This window comes from Sinohyriopsis cumingii, chromosome 13, assembly GCF_028554795.1.
Source record: "Sinohyriopsis cumingii isolate HCF-2022 chromosome 13, ASM2855479v2, whole genome shotgun sequence".
In the NCBI taxonomy this organism is placed as follows: Eukaryota; Metazoa; Mollusca; class Bivalvia; order Unionida; family Unionidae; genus Sinohyriopsis; species Sinohyriopsis cumingii.
Window position 1 is genome coordinate 67,514,921 of NC_142973.1, and position 20,539 is coordinate 67,535,459.

Genomic DNA, 20,539 nt, shown 5'->3' on the forward strand with positions numbered 1-20,539 from the left:
TATGGTTGAGCTAAGCCCACTTTTTAAGGTATTTGTTTAGTGCCTTTTGTTAGTTCTTGTCCATGCAAAATCTGGTTTGCCTTATTTCCATTTATGTTTCTCAATAGTCAACATCATGGATTACTTCCCTTGCATTCTATTGCATTTTGAAAAGGATTGATTAAATGGCACATGAATGGAGCAAGCTTAGCTAAATTTCAGGAATATGCAAAGATCATGATCATAATAAAACTCACTTGATATCTTGATATAAACTGTTTACAAAAGTTTGATAAAAAACGGACAAGAAATGATCACCAAAGTGGTGATAAGCTTGGTCAATTGGATGCAATTTGCACTGGTCTTGCTCATAATTGCATCTATCTAAAATCTGGATTACTCAAGTCTATTTACCAATTTATTAATAACAAGACAAGTATACTTTCAGGAGTTAAAACAAGATTCAGCCAATCCAACGTAAGATTACTTCAATAATATGCATAGATCTTGCTCATTATAGAACTTGTCCCAGATCTTTATAAAAATAAAAAAAGAAGAACGCTCCATGTTTGATCCAATTCAGACCAGAAATACACACTCCGCAGTGACAACGAGCTAGACAATCAGATGCAAGATCTCCTCATTAATATATCCTTGCTCATTATTGTCTGATATGTTGATGATAATAGTCCATAATCCAGGTTTTACCATAACGAAATTAGGATTCCAGAGTGGTAACAATCCATTGCTGATGGACAATCGATATGCACAATGCAAGACACATACAGGACTATACCATCAGCTCACTCGACGTAACAGCCAGGTAAACTAACACTTGAGGATAAGAAATGAAGTTGCTAGGCAAACGTTTATTGACATTACAATGACCTGAGCAGATTTCAAGCCATACATCTTTTTAAAAAATCTTTTTAACACATTTCTAAACGTCTGAAACTTTGACATGTTTTGAAGAAAACCTTGTTATCATGATCAAGCAAAAACTACTGCAGACAGAAAAATAAAATTTGTTTTGCATGCTTGTATCTATAATCAGATGGCCTTTGCAAGATTTTCATGTAATTATAAATAAACATTATTTCCAACTTTTCAAAAATGTTAATTGTTTGGACTTTTTAATCTGCATGTAAGTTAAGCAAGGCATACTTATTTAATTCACTTACACAACTTGTATACAGCAATATTATCCTTATTTTCTTAATCTGACCTACTACAAGGTAACTGTTACTACAGCTGTCCATGGTCAGAGTTGTCTACCATAAGAGAAAATACATGCTCATAAAGACAAAACGAAGCATTGCAACAAATGTTTAATACAAAAGCTGAAATAATGAAGAGCAAAAATTGTAAAATTTACCACTATAATCATTTAAGTAATAAAATACTAGGTAAAAAAATGACTGCCCACAAATAAATATTGCAAAAAATAAAGAATTGAACAAATATGTTCAAATCACAAATAGCCTACACTTGGTATAACAGTCTTGCAATTTTTCCTACATATGCAAATGAAGTTTGGATTATGCATTATTACAGCAAAATCTGATAAGCTAGTTTTCAATTCACTGATAGTATTATTCAAATAAGTAAAGTCAACTCTAAATAAAGGTATAGATTTTATAGTTGGTACCATTACTAGTCTGACTTGTGGGGATGGACTGTTTTATTGCAAACGAATTTCAACATGGCCCTAATACTTTTTAAGCAGATAATGCCCTCACAAAAGGAACATGAATGGAACATTATATGCTTGCCACATGTTTAACATTCCTCTATGTAAATAACAAAGTTTTGTTCAGAATCCATTTGTCTCCTCCAAGTCGCAGCAAGTTTCACACTGAACCTTTTGATTCCGAAATTGATAATTACTTCCTTAGTGCAAGTGCAAGCCATCCATAAAGTTTGACCTAGGTCTGTGATGTGAAACTAATATTTTGCAGAAGGTATTTGCACTCTGTCAGATGGTGACCTTGTCCTCTGACCTTCAGAATCAAATAGGGGTCTTCCTTACCCACATACAAGCTATCCACAATGTTTGGTAAATGTAGATGACAGAGAACTTAAATTATAAACTATTTTACTTCTTTCAGTCAGTGAACCTTTGTTCTTTTGACCCTAAAATTGATATGCATCTCCCTTACCCTCACATGCAAACCATCCACAAAGTTTGAGCCAGGTCTGTGATTAAGAACTAATGTTATTGTGCAGAAACCATTTTTCATTCAGTGACACCGATTGTTGACCTTTTCACCCCAACATTTATAGTCATACCTTACCTCACGTACAAGCCATCCACAATGATTGGCCAAAATGTCATGGGGAACTAATGTTATTGTGCACAACACTTGAAATTTTGCAGTGACAGTGAGCTTTACCTCTGAACCCCAATAGGATTCTTCCTTACACTAAACAACAAACCTTCCACAAAACTGGCAGATGGAGAATACGGTATTGTAGAGAAACAATTATTCTTCTTTAGACTGACAGCGACTCTTGACCTTTTAAGCCCAAAATTGATAGTGTACTTTTTTTACTCCAGGTGCAACCATCCACAAAGTCTTGTAAGAGTAGATAGTAATTGTACGGAACCTATTTTCTTTCTCTTACGGTTACCTTAACCTTTGGCCCTGACATTGGTAGGGTTCTTCCTTACCCCAAGTGCAAGCTATCGAGTTAAATCAAGTAACTGTTTTTCTTTTTTCAGTAACAGTGACCATGAACTTGAGTTTTTGACCCTGAAATAAATAAGGTTCTTCCTTAATCCATGTGTAGCCATCCACAAAGTTTGGAAACTAATTGAAAACATATATGGCAGGCATATACAAAATTGACCATATTGGTGTCAGGAAAATTCAGAACAGAAACTGTATTTAAAAAAATCAAGCTTGGACAGCATTTTTTGTATTAACCAAGAAATGCTGATACTTTGATATGATATGAATTAAATATGCCATAACCTGTAGAGCTTACTTAGCAGGATACTAACTTCTCTATCAACAAATGCCCTTTTCAAAAATCCACACCTACAAACATAATAAAGTCATGCCAGCTGCAACAAAGGCACATTCATGCTCACATTTTGAAATGCAGAAAAGGTACAAATATTGCATATCTATTTATATATATTTTAATATATTTGACCATACTGCATCACTACAAATATCAAACATTTTAATCTTAAAAAATCAGTCCATGAAACTTCACAAGGGCTTTGTCTGACATCCAACCCAATTATACTGGCTAAACCATGAAGTCTATTCGGTTATCTTACAGAATCATGAATGGATTGTACATTAACAGCTGGAAGGATTTTAAAAAGTTACAGATCATAAAACATATTCATAAGTCCAATATATTCAGTAACTTACTTAATATAGTAAAATGGTAGGAGACACAGTAGCATCCAGCATCCAATTATCTATGAAGGACAATATACTATCTTAGAATGCCTAAACTTGTAAAGCCCCATACACTGCACTTTTATGCATCCAATTTTACATGCTGTAATGTCTCATGAAAACAATTCAAATCACCCTGTCCATATCAGCTATTGTTACAATGTCAGTAACCTAGTGGTTTATCTTGCCAAATAAAGAAATCACAAGTTTTTTCTTCATACTAAATCTGTTAAATTAACAACAGCCAACATAAATATGAATAATATTATACAGATAATAAAATGTACAAAATAAACAAGTGGATACACAGCTTTTGATATGACATAGCTAATAACAAAACTAAACTTTTCACTCCAATACTAACATGATGCAAGTCACAGGGGGTAGGATCATGGCTGTACCAAAATCTGGGCCATAGAAAAGGATACATTTTAACGTGGAGTACTGTATATACTCACTTATAATATATACACATTTATGAGTCCAACTGCACAAACCTAGATCTGCTGTCATAATAGACTGGTGAGTCTGTGTCAGTACAGTTTGAGAGGAGTAATCAGTAGAACAAAACAGACACTGATCTGTAGTCGCATTCTGCTACAGCAGATCAGGATCTTTATTCTTTGCAGTTTGACTATTATAAACTACTACTATAAGCTATTATATACTCTCACTTGTCCCCCTTTAAAGCTGAGCACCTTGCAATTAGCTAATTACATGGGGGTGGGGAATGCCAGCAGGTACAAACAAGCTAGTTCTTTATGGTTTACCATGACCCCGCTTCCACCCTTGTTCAATGGGAATAACCAAAACAAAACAAGCTGATGGCCCAGATGGCACAATAAAGTTAAACTTTTATAATTCAATACAATTCACATATATACTTGGCATGACTCAAATTCACATGGTTACTTGGCACAACTCAAATCACATATTCAGAAATGCTGCATCAGTCACTGCTTGCATGTAAATCACCATGAAAAATCAAATAACTTTTATCACTGAACATTAAACTGGTCATGCTAAAACTAATTCCTCACACAACCATACTCAAATTTATAAAAGTAAACTTTTCAGTTTGAAATGCCCATTCAGCTGGTTGTGAAACAAACAGCAACAAAGAGGTGAACAACTTAAGACAAAACTCCATGAAACATTTGTTCCTGCTTCACTCTTTTTTCATTACTTGTACCATATATATTTGCTTCTACCTAAGTCAAGTCTAACTGCAAACAACATAAACCCTGATCTGCCACTGCATAATGCACCAGCACATCATGGTCTATTCTGTGTGTTCTAGTGATTACTCCAAACAAACTACATTAAGCCAGATTTGCCACTGCATTATGCAGCAGTAGATCTGGGTCTGTGCAGTTTGCAGCTGGACTCAACTTTAAATATATATGGAAGTTAGAACAAACATTTTCAGCAAGACTCCATAATTTGTTGTCAGTAGTTTGTAAATGTTATCAAAGATGAGATATCTGGAAAACATGAATGACCAAAACCAAAAATACTTTGGGCATGCAACTCTTACATTTTCACATTTTTAGTGTAATGAAGTATTTGACAAGTGTAACAACTATGCAAATTAACGTGTACAAAAGTTATCCTCAATATATAGCTCCCAATATCTGGAAAGACATAGTGGTAAACCTTTGAAAAAAGCAGTAAAATAAAATTCTCTCAATAGGCAAATCTCATTTTGGGTGAGTAGCCCAGCTTGTCAAGGTTGGGGTTACAGGCATAGTTCACCATGGGAGGTGGTCCACACATAAGGATCAGAGTTCCCTCCTCAGGGGGTGGCAGGTGTTCCTTGATCATCTCGGCATTCACGAAGCCTGAACTGTACTTCCAGCCTGAAAACAATGTATAGAAAAATAAAACTGACACATAGTCCATCCTTCTCCATTTACCACTCATTATACCACCATTCTCACCAAGTATCATCTTGGCAAATACACACATGCCATCCCAGGGTCCCAAGTGGTCTAAAGCGCTCACCATTATGGATCACTGTCATCTCACCTCTGTGTGGTTATGTGAGAAAGCTTGCCAGTAGCTTCTTGTGGGTTGGTAGTTCTTTCCGGGGTTTTCCCCAGGTTCTTCCTCCACCATTTCTACTGTACGCCATGTATAGTCTATCTTGTGCTGAAAAATGGTGTTAAACCCTACAACAACAACAACAACAACAGCAAACAAATTTAAATACAAAAAAAATAAAAATAAAATATCAAGCCACTGTTAGTGTTGTTTGTTTACACTGCAAATTTTTGGAAGAACATGAGCTTGGGTTAGAATGAATCATTTGTGCATGTGAAAACGAGTTTCAACTTTACTGTTCTGATTTATGCTTCATGAAAAATGCCTTGTTGACAAAATGCTATGGCAATATGCAACCATGATGAGCTGACAAGTTTTAAAATAACTGCAATCCATCATTAAGAGACATCATTCCTTTCCTGTGTACATAAGATATATTTCTCTAATCCACTGTAGCACCACCTCTACGTCAACCCAACCCTTCTCCAGATGTACAATTCATCTTTTTGCTGGCTTATTAGTTCCCTCACATTGCAAAAAATTATTACTGGAAGTAACACAACCCGTGCTGCAGAAACTGCAAGGACTGATGTTAAGATTTTTTTAAAAATCTGCACCAGATGTGCAAATTCTCTAATTCAGCACGTGTCCTTATCAATATTCTGTTGAGGTATGAGATCAATGGATTTTCTTACTCCGGTATCATACTTATCTATCATGGCTGAGATCTATACCATAGTTTATTTATTTATTCTCCTTTATATGAGGAAGGTGTCTGGTAACAATTAATGTGTTGTTGCTGTGGGGTTTAACGCCATTTTTCAGGAAACGAAGGGCTATGCATGGCGGCCATTATTAATGGTGGAGGAAGAACCCGGGAAAACCCCGGGAAGAACCACTGACCCACGAATAGCTACTGGCAAACTTTCTTACATACCCACACTGGCAACAATTAATGTGAGGAGTCACATTATTTGTGACAAGTTTTCCTTTTGAAACTCTTCTCTTGTTGCAATTTATTTTTGAAATTCCTGTGAATAACAGTATAAAGAAACCCGAGTCGGCTTCCCTACATTGGCATACCTTTTAATGATGATGTACAAATACATCAAGTTTTATATCTTAATCTCAGAGTTCAAAAGTGGAATGGAAAATGCAAGGGAAAACTTAAAACATCTTCAAATGGTGATGTACAAATATTCCATATTTCATTCCTTACTCTTATGGCTTTAAAATTATGAGGCTAAAAATGAAAGTGTGATGAGTAGACAGAAAAGTGGATACTATCTTGACAATTTCTCTTGAAAATGCTGGGGAATAAATATATCTGAAAAAAGTGATCACAATGAGAAAATGCTTGCACTGCACCTTATCCCCCACCCCACCAGCTGCATAATGATATAAAATGGCAGACATGGAAACTGAAGTCTTGTATCAGCTGGTGCCAAACAAAAAGGCAAAATCACTCATCTGGCAGCATTTTAGTTATCTTCCAAGACGGATAAGTAATTGATAACCTGGCCATTTGCATGAACCGTAATGCATCAGTGAAGTTCAGAGGTGGGGTGACAAACGTTACTGCCTATGTTTGTTAACATCATCCGGCTACAGCTGCCAACATGGCCCTAACACTAAGTTCAGTTTAAAAGTTTCAACTAGAAGAAATATTATATTTTTAAGCACATCATTAGAATTTATAATAAGGAAATTTTTCTTCCTTTATTTCAATTATTGCACAAGTCATTGCATAAAAGATTGCTGTTGCTAAAATTTAAAATTAAAGCATTGTATAACAATTCACATCAAAAACATTTCAATTAATTTCAAAAGATTCAGTCCATTTTTCAAGAATTCATAATACTGAGGCAATTACCTCATACTGACAATACAAATGAAAAGTCAAATTTTCCCCATGACTAAAAAAAAAACAAACCAATGGCTTGTACGAGTTAAATCTGGTCTCAGTTCATTTACTGTGATTTAAAGAAAAATTTACTTTGTATGAAACTGGGACTTCTTGATCATATTTAAATATTATTTTGCACTTCAAATTTTAGCAGTGATTGACAATACACTGCTGTATTGCAATACATCACAATACCAAAATTCTGGCAATGACCAGTCTGACTTATTTTAAATTGAACATATTGTTTAGAAATTTCAATACATACTGTAATAGTACTCCTGAGTAACTACAGAAAATCTTGTCAAAACGGGGAAAATATGAGTTCTGTGAACTACATGTCCATCTTTGACTTTACCAGCAGGGCATGACGAACTATGGAGATTTTTGACCAATGCATCCGAACGACTTTGACCTCTGTACTTGAACTGAACTTACGAATCAGAAACCATTATTTTCTTATCAGACTTACCACAGCCTTGATATTTGACCCCCATATTAATAGGTCTCGTCCTTAAGTGCAAGCCCTAACAAAATGTGGTCAAAGCAATTAGTCTGAAAATAAAGTTATAATACAAAAACCATTTTTCTCCGTTCAGTCACAGTAATCTGACCGTTAATCCTTTGACCTCCTAATCAATAATCATTTTTGTTGAGAACTGAAATTTGTGTAGAAACCATATTTCATTTTTCTGCCAGTGACACTGACCTTTAACCTTTTGACTCCAAATCAATAGGTTTATACCTTAAACTAGATGCAAAGCCATCCTCAAAGTTTTGATCAGGTCTGTAACGTAGAGCTAAATTGTGCAGAATTTTTTCTTCTTCTGTCAATCAGAAAGACCTTGAATTTTGACCAACAATAAATAGGCTTCTTTCTCCCCAAGCAATCCCCACATTTTGGTATAGTCTCTGATGCAGAAACCATGCTTCTTCTCTCTGTCACAGTGACGTGGACCATTTGCCTTTTTTTGCAGTCAAGTGCACTGCATTGTGCTCTGAATACCAAGATAGTGTTCTCAGAGTTATTGACAAGTCTTACCTAGTCATAGCTGCCAACCCCTGAGTAAAAAAATACTGACTTCTTGTGACAAAAATACTGATTTTCAGGAACAAATACTGATTTTTAAAATTTTAATGCATAAGTAACTATTTACAACAAATACAACCATCAGTAAAGTAGGACAGTGCTTTACATAATTATTTAATGTCAAATATGCATATGTTGTACCACAGTCCATTCGGATGCCCATTCAGAAGGTTCAAGAGTGCAACACACCCAGGCACAGACTTTTTATAGTAGCCTTTTCCACACTTCATCTTTTTCCAATCATTATCGACTTGAATGTATCAACCTTCACTGATGATCTCAATTCTGTGTGATTTTCTTATTGAACTGTTTTCGTTCTATCATACGAGTAATCCTTTGTGATTTTACTGTCTGGAAAACGTGTGCGAAATAAATCGCAAGCAACACTAGTAACTGAAAGAGGAAGGCTAATTTCCAAAAGAAATTTAATAAACTGAATTTCGATCAAATTACATCAAGGTTCTCTCTGGTATTTATATACGTCATAAGTTCAGGCTGAGTTGTGTATGATGAACCAGCAAGCTGATGTTTATTAGCTTTTTCGTGCTCTTTATTTCATAGGCGCCCAATAGTGAAATCACGTTACACAACTTGCAAAATGTAGTTTTCTCCTTTATTAGATGGTTTCACAAATCTAAACAAGACGGCACAATTGTCCTTCTAGTTCTGTTTTTTTGTCTTTCCTGGAGAAAATTCTGAATATTCTGCTTTCCTATTCAACATGATTAGAAGTTGAATATTACGAAAATGAGATACAGTGACAGCAGTAACTGTTTGCAAAATCCAGTATGGCGGATAAAGACAGGCATTGTAGCCTCGATTTTGAATGAACGAGTCATATTGTAGAACTGTATTCCTATGTACATGCGATACATTTCTATCAGAATGGAACCGAGTGTCCGTTCTAAACTGGAAATTGCAGGAAATTTTTTAAATATTTTTTTTTTCTAAATAGAAAATGTATTTTTTGCCAAAAAAATGTACACCCGTATTCAGGTCCAAAATACGGGACAAATACGATAAAAATGAGACAGTTGGCAGCTATGCCTAGTACATCTGAACTGTCCCTATCACAAGCTTGTAGCAAGATTAATGACTAAACAAAGTATGTGACGTTTGTGATTGAAAGTCCCTAAGCTCCAATCTGACCTGTAAAAAGCAATGATCAAATGAAAATCAGAGTAAAGCAGTGTGATGTAATCAATGGATGAATGAAGCTTAGTATTTTCATTCCTAAAGGACGGCTCAATCACCGGGATGGCTCGTTCACAATGTAAATGGCCATCAATTGCAAAGTACCTTCAGAGGGTTTATCAAGGGTGAACCACAGGTGGAAACGACTTCCATACGTGTTCTCCAGTTCTTCAAGTTCAGGACGCAGGAGAATGTCATTCTCAGTCTGGAAATAGAACACACCATCATAAGTAAATGACCATACATTCACATTTGGTACTAATTTTGGAGTGGTTCTGCTAGCAAGTTCTTGAAAAACATTGAATCAGGTAGCAGTCTTGTATTTGATGATTTGAAGGTGGAAATGGGGTTTTATTTCTTCAACAGAGTTCAATGCATCATCAGCAAAGTTGTTTATGACAATAAAACCACCATTAACTCTTTGAATCCTCAATGAAAAGAATGTCATCCCCATTCTCACAGTTTAGTTACCATATATAATCACTTATAAGTAAGGTCCAGTTGCAAACAACACAGACCCTAATCTACTGACGCATAAAAATGCACTGGCAGATCCGAGTCTATGTTTGCTTTACTGATTACTGCTAACAAACTGCACAGACCCAAATCTGCAAGCACATTATGCTATGGCAGATCTGGGTCTGTGCAGTTTGCAGCTGGACTCGACTTGTAAGAGAGGACATATAGTATCTCTGTTGAGTAATTATCCCTCTGGCACATGTAGCATCATGTTAATGTTATAAAGGTAAGGTTTGCTGATTTCATCTGTCTGCATCAATTGGCTTCACATATATTTTATTATCGTTGAGTTAAAACATCATTTTTCAGCATAATATAGGCTATACATGGCAGCCAGTATAAATGGTGGAGGAAGAACCCAGGAAAACCCCAGAAAGAACAACCGCCCCATAATAAGCTACTGGCAAGCTTTCTCACATCCCCACATTAGCTGAATCAGAGACTTGATCCCACACAGACAGAGGAGAGATGGCAGTGATCCGTAATGGTGAGCACTTTCTACCACTCCGAGCCTCCCATAAATTTTATGATACATATAAAGCTTGTTCATACAAAATTTAAAAGTCAACTAAAACCAATTCCCTTTATTCTTGAGCGACAAGAACAAGCAAGAATCTCCTCTTCTTATTGGCTGTCTGTTTTAGGTACCACTTCTATACCCTGATGGGGTTGTGCTGATAGCTCTGGGAATAAAAATCCAAAGAAGATAGTGGTTATCAGGACAAGCAAATTAATTCCAATGAGCAGGAACCTACTCTTAGCAATGAAAACAGGGGCTGTCTTGAGAAAATGAACCATCATGGCAGAACCACAGATAGTTTAGGTCAATTGATAAGACCTGAATCTCATCAATTCTACCTGCCATTACAAAAGTTACTAAGAAACAGGCTTTCAAAGAAAGGCGAGTCACAGAGGTTCTAGGCAGTGGTTCCATGGGTGCCTTGTTAAACCATGTCAGAACTCATGAATTCAACTTTATACAATAAGCTGAGACCTTCAATTAAGATAAACCGGCTAGAGGGTTTGAGTGGTATTTTGTTCTGGCCTATATCCTCCAATCTTTGATGGCAAAGTGTGTCAGAAATCAAGAAATGGCAGCCCTTTAGCAGGTTATTCAGATGGTTCTGGCTTGAAATCAAATGCTGAGGAACAAAATGAACATCTATGGTGATGAGAGCAAAATGAGTCTATGTTCTTAAAATAAGTGACAAGAAAGAGCAAAACCAAAAGCTTTTGTATAATTGAACATTTTATTTTCCTAAAATACAAACTGAAAGAAATATAACTTCTAGTATGGTGAACGAAATCCTAAAATACTAACTGTTCTATCAATTCAAAGTTTCAAGTAATCCAAATGAGTTCCGAAAGTATTCTGAATGACAGTAATGTATGGATGTGTTAGCAGTACAAAAGAAATCACCATTATTTCATCCCAAAATGTCTTTGAATGAATTCACAGTAATTCGATACAACTATTATACAGAATTATAAAACTCCAAAGGATAATTCGCACTGATACAAAGTAATAAAGTGAAAAATACAGTGAAGGCTCCCATAACAGTGTGCCAACTAGGCACAAGTAGAAGCCACAGGTGATTTATGGGATAAGGACAACTTTTTAGCACTTTAATGGTAAAACTACCCAACAGATGTGGTGAACATACTGCTCGATTTAGGAGTGCTGGATTTGCAAGGCAGAAGGCATTATCCAGATATTATGATCAGTTCTGTATTTGAAACATTTATACATCTGACCAGGGACCCAATGAATGGGAGGCCATGATGACACCACTCTTGCCAATGGTTATCGCAAAGACAACACAACTATAATGTCAGGTGAGTTTTTTCTCAGACACTTATGAGATGTGGCAAAAGTTGCATAATGGTAGAAAAAGCTGGTGTTGAAGACAAAGCCTGCTACATCTTTAACTGTAAAAGTGACACAAATGAATTTTTCTGTTCAACAGGAATAAAGAACTAAACTGATCTAACTGCTTTGCAGACTGTAAGGTAAAGATTAAGACAAAAGTTATTTTTGGATTTATTTATAGCTCAAAATTTTTAAACAAATCATTCATAATGTAATGAAAGATTTTCTAAGATCAATAGAGAAATACTTTATTACAAAAAAGCTGCTAGAAAAGGACCAATCTTTATAATAAAGATGCTAATATCAACACTTTTCCATACACGACCTTTACCCTTTTGACCCCCCTCCCCACAAAACCTTTTGTTTGTGACTGACTCGTTCTTGCAAAACATGATAAATAAATATGATTACCATCAATTGCTGGAGTCATGATTCAGGTTACAGTATATCATGGATAGACAAACGTCCTGACAGATTATTACAATATATCTGCAAATGTGTGAAGAAATCAAGAGTGGGGAACTTCATGATGAAAGGAGCCAGATCTACTCTGCTATGCTACATTAAACTTCGGCAATTAAATACACATCACACAGCAAGCAGTAAGGCTTGCATCGTAAATGTACAGATCATGCAGAATATGAAGTAACAACACTGGAAATTTAAATGGACTTTTCCATTCCACAAAAATATTTTCTAGATTCTGAAGAGAATTTATTACCAGTCTACTGCATAATTATGTTGATAAATCTGTGAGAGGAACCATTCAGGTTATGGATTAGAGACTACAAGTATATTTGAAACTGAGTGATCCAATGAAAATGAACATGATCGTATGTCTTTTAATGTGTTAAGTTTAAACAATCCAGAATTTTTTTTGGGTCTGTTCATCATATTCTTAGATTTTTAAACTGGCCACACACAAAAGGCAATGTTCTTTAGTTATCTGAATAACTGTCATCTGATTCCTCAGATGAATAAGTGAAACGTCCCTCTCTTTAATTCCTCAACACAGCAGTACACAGTGCATAACCTGAAGGTCCCGCTCTCTTGAATTCATCAATAGTCTTGTACAGTGCAAAACCTGAAAATTCCCTCTCTAATTCATCAATAGTCTTATACAGAGCATAACCTGAAAGGTCCCTCTCTCTTGAATTCATCAATAGTCTTATACAGTGCATAACCTGAAAGGTCCCTCTCTTGAATTCATCAATAGTCTTATACAGAGCATAACCTGAAAGGTCCCTCTCTAATTCATCAATAGTCTTATACAGAGCATAACCTGAAAGGTCCCTCTCTAATTCATCAATAGTCTTATACAGAGCATAACCTGAAAGGTCCCTCTCTCTTGAATTCATCAAGAGTCTTATACAGTGCATAACCTGAAAGGTCCATCTCTCTTGAATTCATCAATAGTCTTATACAGAGAATAACCTAAAAGGTCCCTCTCTCTTGAATTCATCAATAGTCTTATACTGTGCATAACCTGAAAGGTCCCTCTCTTGAAATCATCAATAGTCTTTTACAGTGCATAACCTGAAAGGTCCCTCTCTTGAATTCATCAATAGTCTTATACAGAGCATAACCTGAAATGTCCCTCTCTTTAATTCATCAATAGTCTTATACAGAGCATAACCTGAAAGGTCCCTCTCTTGAATTCATCAAGTCTTATACAGAGCATAACCTAAAAGGTCCCTCTCTCTTGAATTCATCAATAGTCTTATACTGTGCATAACCTGAAAGGTCCCTCTCTTGAATTCATCAATAGTTTTATACAGAGCATAACCTGAAAGGTCCCTCTCTTGAATTCATCAATAGTCTTGTACAGTGCATAACCTGAAAGGTCCCTGTCTTTAATTCATCAAGTCTTATACAGAGCATAACCTGAAAGGTCCCTCTCTTTAATTCATCAGTAGTCTTGTACAGAGCATAACCTGAAAGGTCCCTCTCTTGAATTCATCAATAGTCTTGTACAGTGCATAACCTAAAAGGTCCCTCTCGTTAATTCATCAAGTCTTATACAGTGCATAACCTGAAAGGTCCCTCTCTTGAATTCATCAATAGTTTTATACTGTGCATAAGCGAGATATGTGGCCCTGAAACTAAGCGATTTCCCTGTAAATGCTATGCAAGAAATATAGTGATAGTACCTGGTTGGCAAAGAGGAGGTTGACCTCTGTTTTGTCTTCAGGATCCTTGAAAATTGCTCTGACGAGCTGTAACATGGGTGTGATACCTGTTCCCCCCGCAATCATGCCCACCTTCCTAGCAACCACAGTCTCTGGCTCTGACTTTTTGTCAGCACGGATCTTAAACTTTCCTGTGTACATGGGAGAGAACAGATTATACTTCAAGTAAGGCAATTGTTGTTGATAAATTAAGTATCAGAGACTAATCTACAGGCATCAGTAGTTTAGTAAGGTATTTTATTATATGCTCATTTTTGTCTCCATTAACTTTACATTGTCAGAATCATGCAGTATTTTACGATATTACACACCTTCATATTGCACCCATGATCACAACATGTGTGCCTAATAGTGTATTAGGCACTACTTTGTAAACAAATCATGTACGCTCATGTAGTAGATACTTTATGTTTTGGTTGATTAAATTTTTTTCTGAATGAACTAAAGCAGCTGTTTCGTGGACTGCCACATAAAAGCTGCTTTTCAATAATCTGCATTAACTTTTTTGATACAATATCATACCTGCCAACCCTGACAAGTCCTTCTCAGAAAGGCAGTTGATTTTTTTCTGTAAGATTGACCAATTTTCAGTAAGGTGTAACAAAATGTCAATAGCTGCTGTTTTAAAGCTGGAAAATGTATTAAAAAGTTTGACGCACTGACGATAAACGTTGCGTTAAACTAAAAAGTTTGTAAAGTACATGTAGACTTTATTTACCACTAGTACAGTTGCACAAACTCTAGTTCCAAACCCTATGCAGCTCGATGGCTTGTTGCTATCTCTCAACTTGACATAATTCTTGGAGACATACTCAAATTGGCACGTGATGTCCAATAAACGTAATTGATTCCTTTCCAGCTTTAATTCATAAGAATCTAGATACTCCTTTTTATTCTTCTGTGTTGATTATTAACACTCTTCTATAAGCTTATTTTCCCAATCGTCTTAAACATGCATCACTTTCTGGACACCATTTCTACAAATTCTATAATCAACAGTTTGATCATGCATATTTTTCTCATTAAAAAAATGGTGTAGTTTAAAGCATCTGGGGTGCTGCTGTGAAGTTAGTCTGGTTCCCTGACTAATTTCACTTATTCTAAGATGAAATCCAAACAAAACACGAAAGAACCAATTATCCGGATTTTTTGGAAACCATCATTTACCAAAGGTTTTGCTAGTATGCCTTAAGTCCGTATTTTGAGGGTAATTTTCGTAAGACATATGGCAAAATAATAAGAGTTAGCAGGTCTGCAATATTTCGGATTTAGGCTAGCGAAAGACAGGTAAAAAATTTGCTAGGTCCCTACATATAACGTGCAAGTGAATTCTTTAGCTGGTAATAAGAATGGCAAAAAATATACATAACAGTTTACATCCTGAATTTCTTCAAAATGTACTTTCTCAGTTCTGCAAATATGAATTACATGAGCCATGTCATGTGTTCTAAAGCTCGATTACACATTTCGAATTGTACTTAATTTCAACTACATTCCAAGTGCAATTACACCCTCCTTACTGCACTCAAAATAAAAAAATTATATTCCATAGTTCTTTTTGATAATTACAATTGAAAGACTTCATATTTTTGCTACATTATGATTCCAAACATTCAATGACAGAACAGAAACACTTGCAGACATCAACACTGCTCCCTCGCTGCTAAAATCAAATGTACTTCATGTAGAATTGACAGATAAATCCAGTCATTATTACGAAATTTAGTAGAATCGACAAAAATACAAAAATCTATTCATTCCAGACTAAATGGCAATGCGCATTCATTCACAATATGACTTTATATTTCAATTTTAAATAAACCAAACCAACATTTTCTTTTGAAAGTGACGTCTAAGACGCAACTAAGTTCAAATTTAATTGGGCGGAGTTATGTGTGCATTAATTAAATGCTGTTATTGTGTACTGATGAATCTGCACTTGTGTATTTAGTTTAGAATATGGCATAAATTCAGTTCTTTGTTTCTTGAAATGTATTTTTGTTTATACAATTAAACCTTAGGTAGAATAAGAAAATGAGCACATAATAAAAACGTTACTCCATTTGTATGGGAAAATATGATCTTGTTTTGTCGGATGGATATATTGTAATCGCAAGGTCATGCAGTATATCCACCCAAAAAACTCATTCATATTTTCCCATACCAATGCAACAACCTATAACTACCATGTTCCATCCATGGCCAGCACAGTAATTGTTTTGATACATGTAAACTAAAAGAACATGCTCCTGCTGCTGCTGATGATGATGATGACAATGAAGATGATAAGAACAAGTAATGCTTAAGAAAGCCATCAGAATTATCCACTTTCTTTTTCCCCACCCACTTTTCAAAGCCATGCCACCATCCATTTATTGTCTTCCTTCTATCCTCATGAAACACCAAACCACATATGATCACTCTTCTTTGATTTGCAGAGTTTAGGATACACAAAGGATCCATACTACCTATGAAAATTTGACCTTTTATCCCCCATCTTCTCCTCACTCAAAAGCATATCTAGGATAAAAAATCCTTCTCGTCATCTACTTATCCTTTGAGAAATGCTGTACCCAATATGATTACACTCAGTAAGTGCTGATGGATTTCCGTTAACAAAAGGAAAAAACAAGCAACAAATGTTCACATGGATAAATATATGGACAGACATGAACAATTAAAATATTTCTACAATAGTGATGATTCAGCAACAACAAAAACAATAATAATAATCTTTCATATTTTAGTGCAACTGAAAGAAGAAATCTGAAGTACATTTCTATGGATCTTTGAAGTTACAACCACTGCCAAACTAATTTTCCAACTTAATGAAGCAAGTTCATCTCACAGTACCACTGTTTATGTTATATACCTTTAATGGGATGGCATAAATGATTTTTAAGCACGTGTCCTCCAAAGCAAACGATGTTTATTTCCAGGCTGTCTGGGTCTATGGGAACATGGGTTGAGGGGTGGCATATGTTTGTAGGACTAGAAGTCACAATACATTCAGGAACAGAAATAGGCATGGCAGAGCATAAAAACAAACAAGAAAAACCAAAAGATACTTGACTCTTACCTTTTCCCTCAAAAACAATCAAACCGCTGGGTCCCCTGACATCAATAAAGTCTCCTATTTCCATGTTATTCAGATACTGAGACATTTTGCCCCCGTCTGGGAATTTGGGATTCACATTCTTAAAGTAGACCTGTTTAAAAATATGAATGGTAATGTAATACACCACTCTTCATTTCTTATTTTGTCTATTTCCTACCAGCCCAAGATAAAATATTATTGAAGCTGAGATAGTAATTTTTATGAAAGATTCTGCTTTAATACAAGCAAAAGAAGAAAAAAAACATGGAAGAAATGCTGTCATTTATTTATAAATTCCCCCAGCCACATTTAAACTGTCTCTCTAACATGTTCTCACACAATGAAATAAGAACACAGCTCTCCAAAAGAACAACCTTTACTAGTCCTGCCTCTGTTAAGTGCTTAACCCAAAGAGGCTTGTACACATGACAAATATTTTCAGGAACTAGACACGTATTTACTTTTACTGTTCATGCAAATTCTACAGAGTACATGATTCTGCATTCTACAGCAGTTTAAAAACAAATATACTAGGATTGCTGGTTTGGTCATCTGACGAGTTTTATATAACCTAATGGACGAGTACAAGAGATGAAGAAGAATTATCACTTAATATTTTCAATAGGAGATATACTTGTATTATATTCAGTTGATGAAGATGCATCTTCATTTGGTAAATTACATTCTTTTCAATGCACATGACAAATACTGCAAACCTGTTTCCAAATGTCAAGTGAATATTGCTTTTCAGTTTAGTTACTAATTTGTTATATTTTGACACAATTATCCTTTTTAAGTGGACATGAATGCAACAATTTTGTAGACAAAGATCAGGGACCAAATCTAAATGCATATTTATACTGGACTTAACAATTAGGCTTACAATGTGCAATTAATGAATTAATTATGTTCATAATCAGCCAAAGGGCACAGAATCTTTGGGAACAAAACTAAGCTTGGAAGTCACATGAACAAACTCTGGATTCCAAAGCTGAATTGAAAGTAATAAACATATAAGGTTAGCTGCCTTAATATGAACAATTTCAAAGCATAGAAAAAGTTATTGTGTGCAGATGAGAGGGGATACATGTTTTTTTTCCCATATTGCAGTGGCAGTTAATTTCTCCTAAACATTCATCATATCACAATCTTTGCAATTCAACCGAAATGCATGCTATGTCACAAACCTATTTGTGAGATGGGTATCTGTGCTAGATACGACTGTATTTATGGTACAATTAATAGCTTCTTTTACATTGGTTTAATTTCAGCTTTATGCTAGTGGAATTTCCTCATCTTCATGCATCGTTTTCCCCTTGTTTAGCCTGCATAATGCCTAAGCTGAACACATCAGATCCATCAATAATGCCTTGCATATCACAAAATTGCTAAGCTACATGTTTACCAAGGTTATAAAATCTATCTCTAGTTACACTGTTATTAATACATGGCAGAGTTCAAGGTTATCAGAAGAGAGAGGCAAATGAGGTCTTGGCCTGTCGAGTCCTCAAAAGATCCAGGATTCTGTTTATCCTGTCTGGGGGAACATAACCCAAGCACATAGGTCTCGAAAATCATTCCTATGTAAACAAAATACTGAGAGGGAAAGAGTTCCGATTTCTTCAGGTTTGATACAAGTGTGAGTTGAGTCACTGTGGGACATATGATGTAACAGACCATTTTCTGCTTTTGTCTGGCCATCAAAGTACTGGAGATCTCCAGCAACCACTACTCCAATCATTCTGAAAAATACCGTGGGCACTGATGCTAGACCGAACAGTATGACTCAGACTTGAAAAAATTTTTGTGATGCAGAAACCCAAGACATTTCTTGTTTGGAGGAAAGACAGTAAAAACCAAGGCATTTCTTGTGTAGAGTTAAGACAGCAAAAACCAATGCATTTCTTGTGTGAAGAAAAGATAGGGATATGGAATAAGCATCATGAAAGTCGAAAGAAACTGTCCAGTATCCACGCTGATGATGCAGCCTCCATCTTCAATATTCCTCTTGCAGGAATGTTTAGAGGGAAAAGACCACTCGTATGTTTCAGTTTCATGCCTTTTTGGGATATCAGAAAAATCCAAGAGTAGAGACCCTCACAACTGTGCCCTTTTGAAGAAAGGTGTCCACCTCATCCTTTGGTTCGGTTATACGGGACTGTTGAACAAGATTAAAGTTCTTGAGGGAGAAGTGAGTTCTTCAAAACAATACATAAACCCTCCTTTAATAAGGAATGGACCCTTCTGTGATGACCAACCAAAAGTCCAAAAAGACAGCTAAAGACTTCTACTGGTTTTAAAGCAAGAGGGATGCACTGCAAGTGAGGTAAGGAATCACACACACACTCACATATAAACAGGTCTGAGAAAGGGTGAGGTGAGTATACTTCCTTACCTTGCCTTTCCATCCTCTCTGTCTCCTTTAATGAAGGGGTGTGAAAGAATATTGCTTACAAGATTACTGTAGTTACATACCCCTTAGGAATTTGGTCTGGTCAATGGCTTGATTAGCAATACCTCTGAGGTGTCCAACATTTCTGCAGAGGTGAAGTAACTCCACAGACGAGGCGGGACTTGATGTGAAACTCCCATTCCATTATGACCATCCATTCAGGAGGATTATTGACATTCAATATGTTCACTGTAGTAGCCATATTGGATGTCGATGGGATACCATTTTCATTCGGATCAAACAAGTATCACAAGTCTTTCGGTGAAAACAATATGTAAATATGACCATCAATTGTCGAGTAGCAATAACATTTTATAGATGGCAATCATGGTGGCCATTATTGATGTTACATCTGCATCATTTACATTCAGACATCTCTAGAAATCTTCTGGTATATTGATGTGACTATCCATTCAGAAGGAATAGCAACAAGATTTTGAAGGCGATGCATGATGGTCATACTGATACCAGATTGGAACCATTTTCATAAAGTACCAACCTGACATCATAAGAAGTCTTCTGGTGAAAAAACAACGTCAACGTGACTTTCCATCTAGGAGTAGTAGTTATACGAATTTCAAGATGGCCAACACAGTGGCCATACTGGCTATGAGATCAGTGCAGTTTTTTATAAAAGACTAAAAGACAACACAAGACTTCTAGTGAAAACCCCATGCTTATCTGACTTTTCACTCAATAATAGCAATAGCATGATTTTCATGATGGCTGCTGTGGTAACCATATTGGATAACAGATCAGCACCATGTTCGTTTAGGATCAACAAGAC

General features: G+C 35.8%; 1 protein-coding gene across 3 annotated transcripts in view; it reads right to left on the reverse strand.

Moving 5' to 3' along the window:
* Positions 1–1,294: 1,294 nt before the first annotated feature.
* LOC149785775 (NADH-cytochrome b5 reductase 3-like) overlaps positions 1,295–20,539 on the reverse strand; it is a 50,262-nt gene continuing 31,017 nt past the window's right edge. For all 3 annotated transcript variants that reach the window (XM_089979679.1, XM_089979680.1, XM_089979681.1), the window contains exons 5-8: positions 17,283–17,412; positions 14,165–14,334; positions 9,731–9,830; positions 1,295–5,254 (exon numbers count right to left, since the gene is read on the reverse strand). In XM_089979679.1, coding sequence (XP_089835805.1) covers positions 5,082–5,254; positions 9,731–9,830; positions 14,165–14,334; positions 17,283–17,412 — 573 coding nt within the window. In that variant the 3' untranslated portion in view covers positions 1,295–5,081. The remainder of the gene's footprint in view (positions 5,255–9,730; positions 9,831–14,164; positions 14,335–17,282; positions 17,413–20,539) is intronic.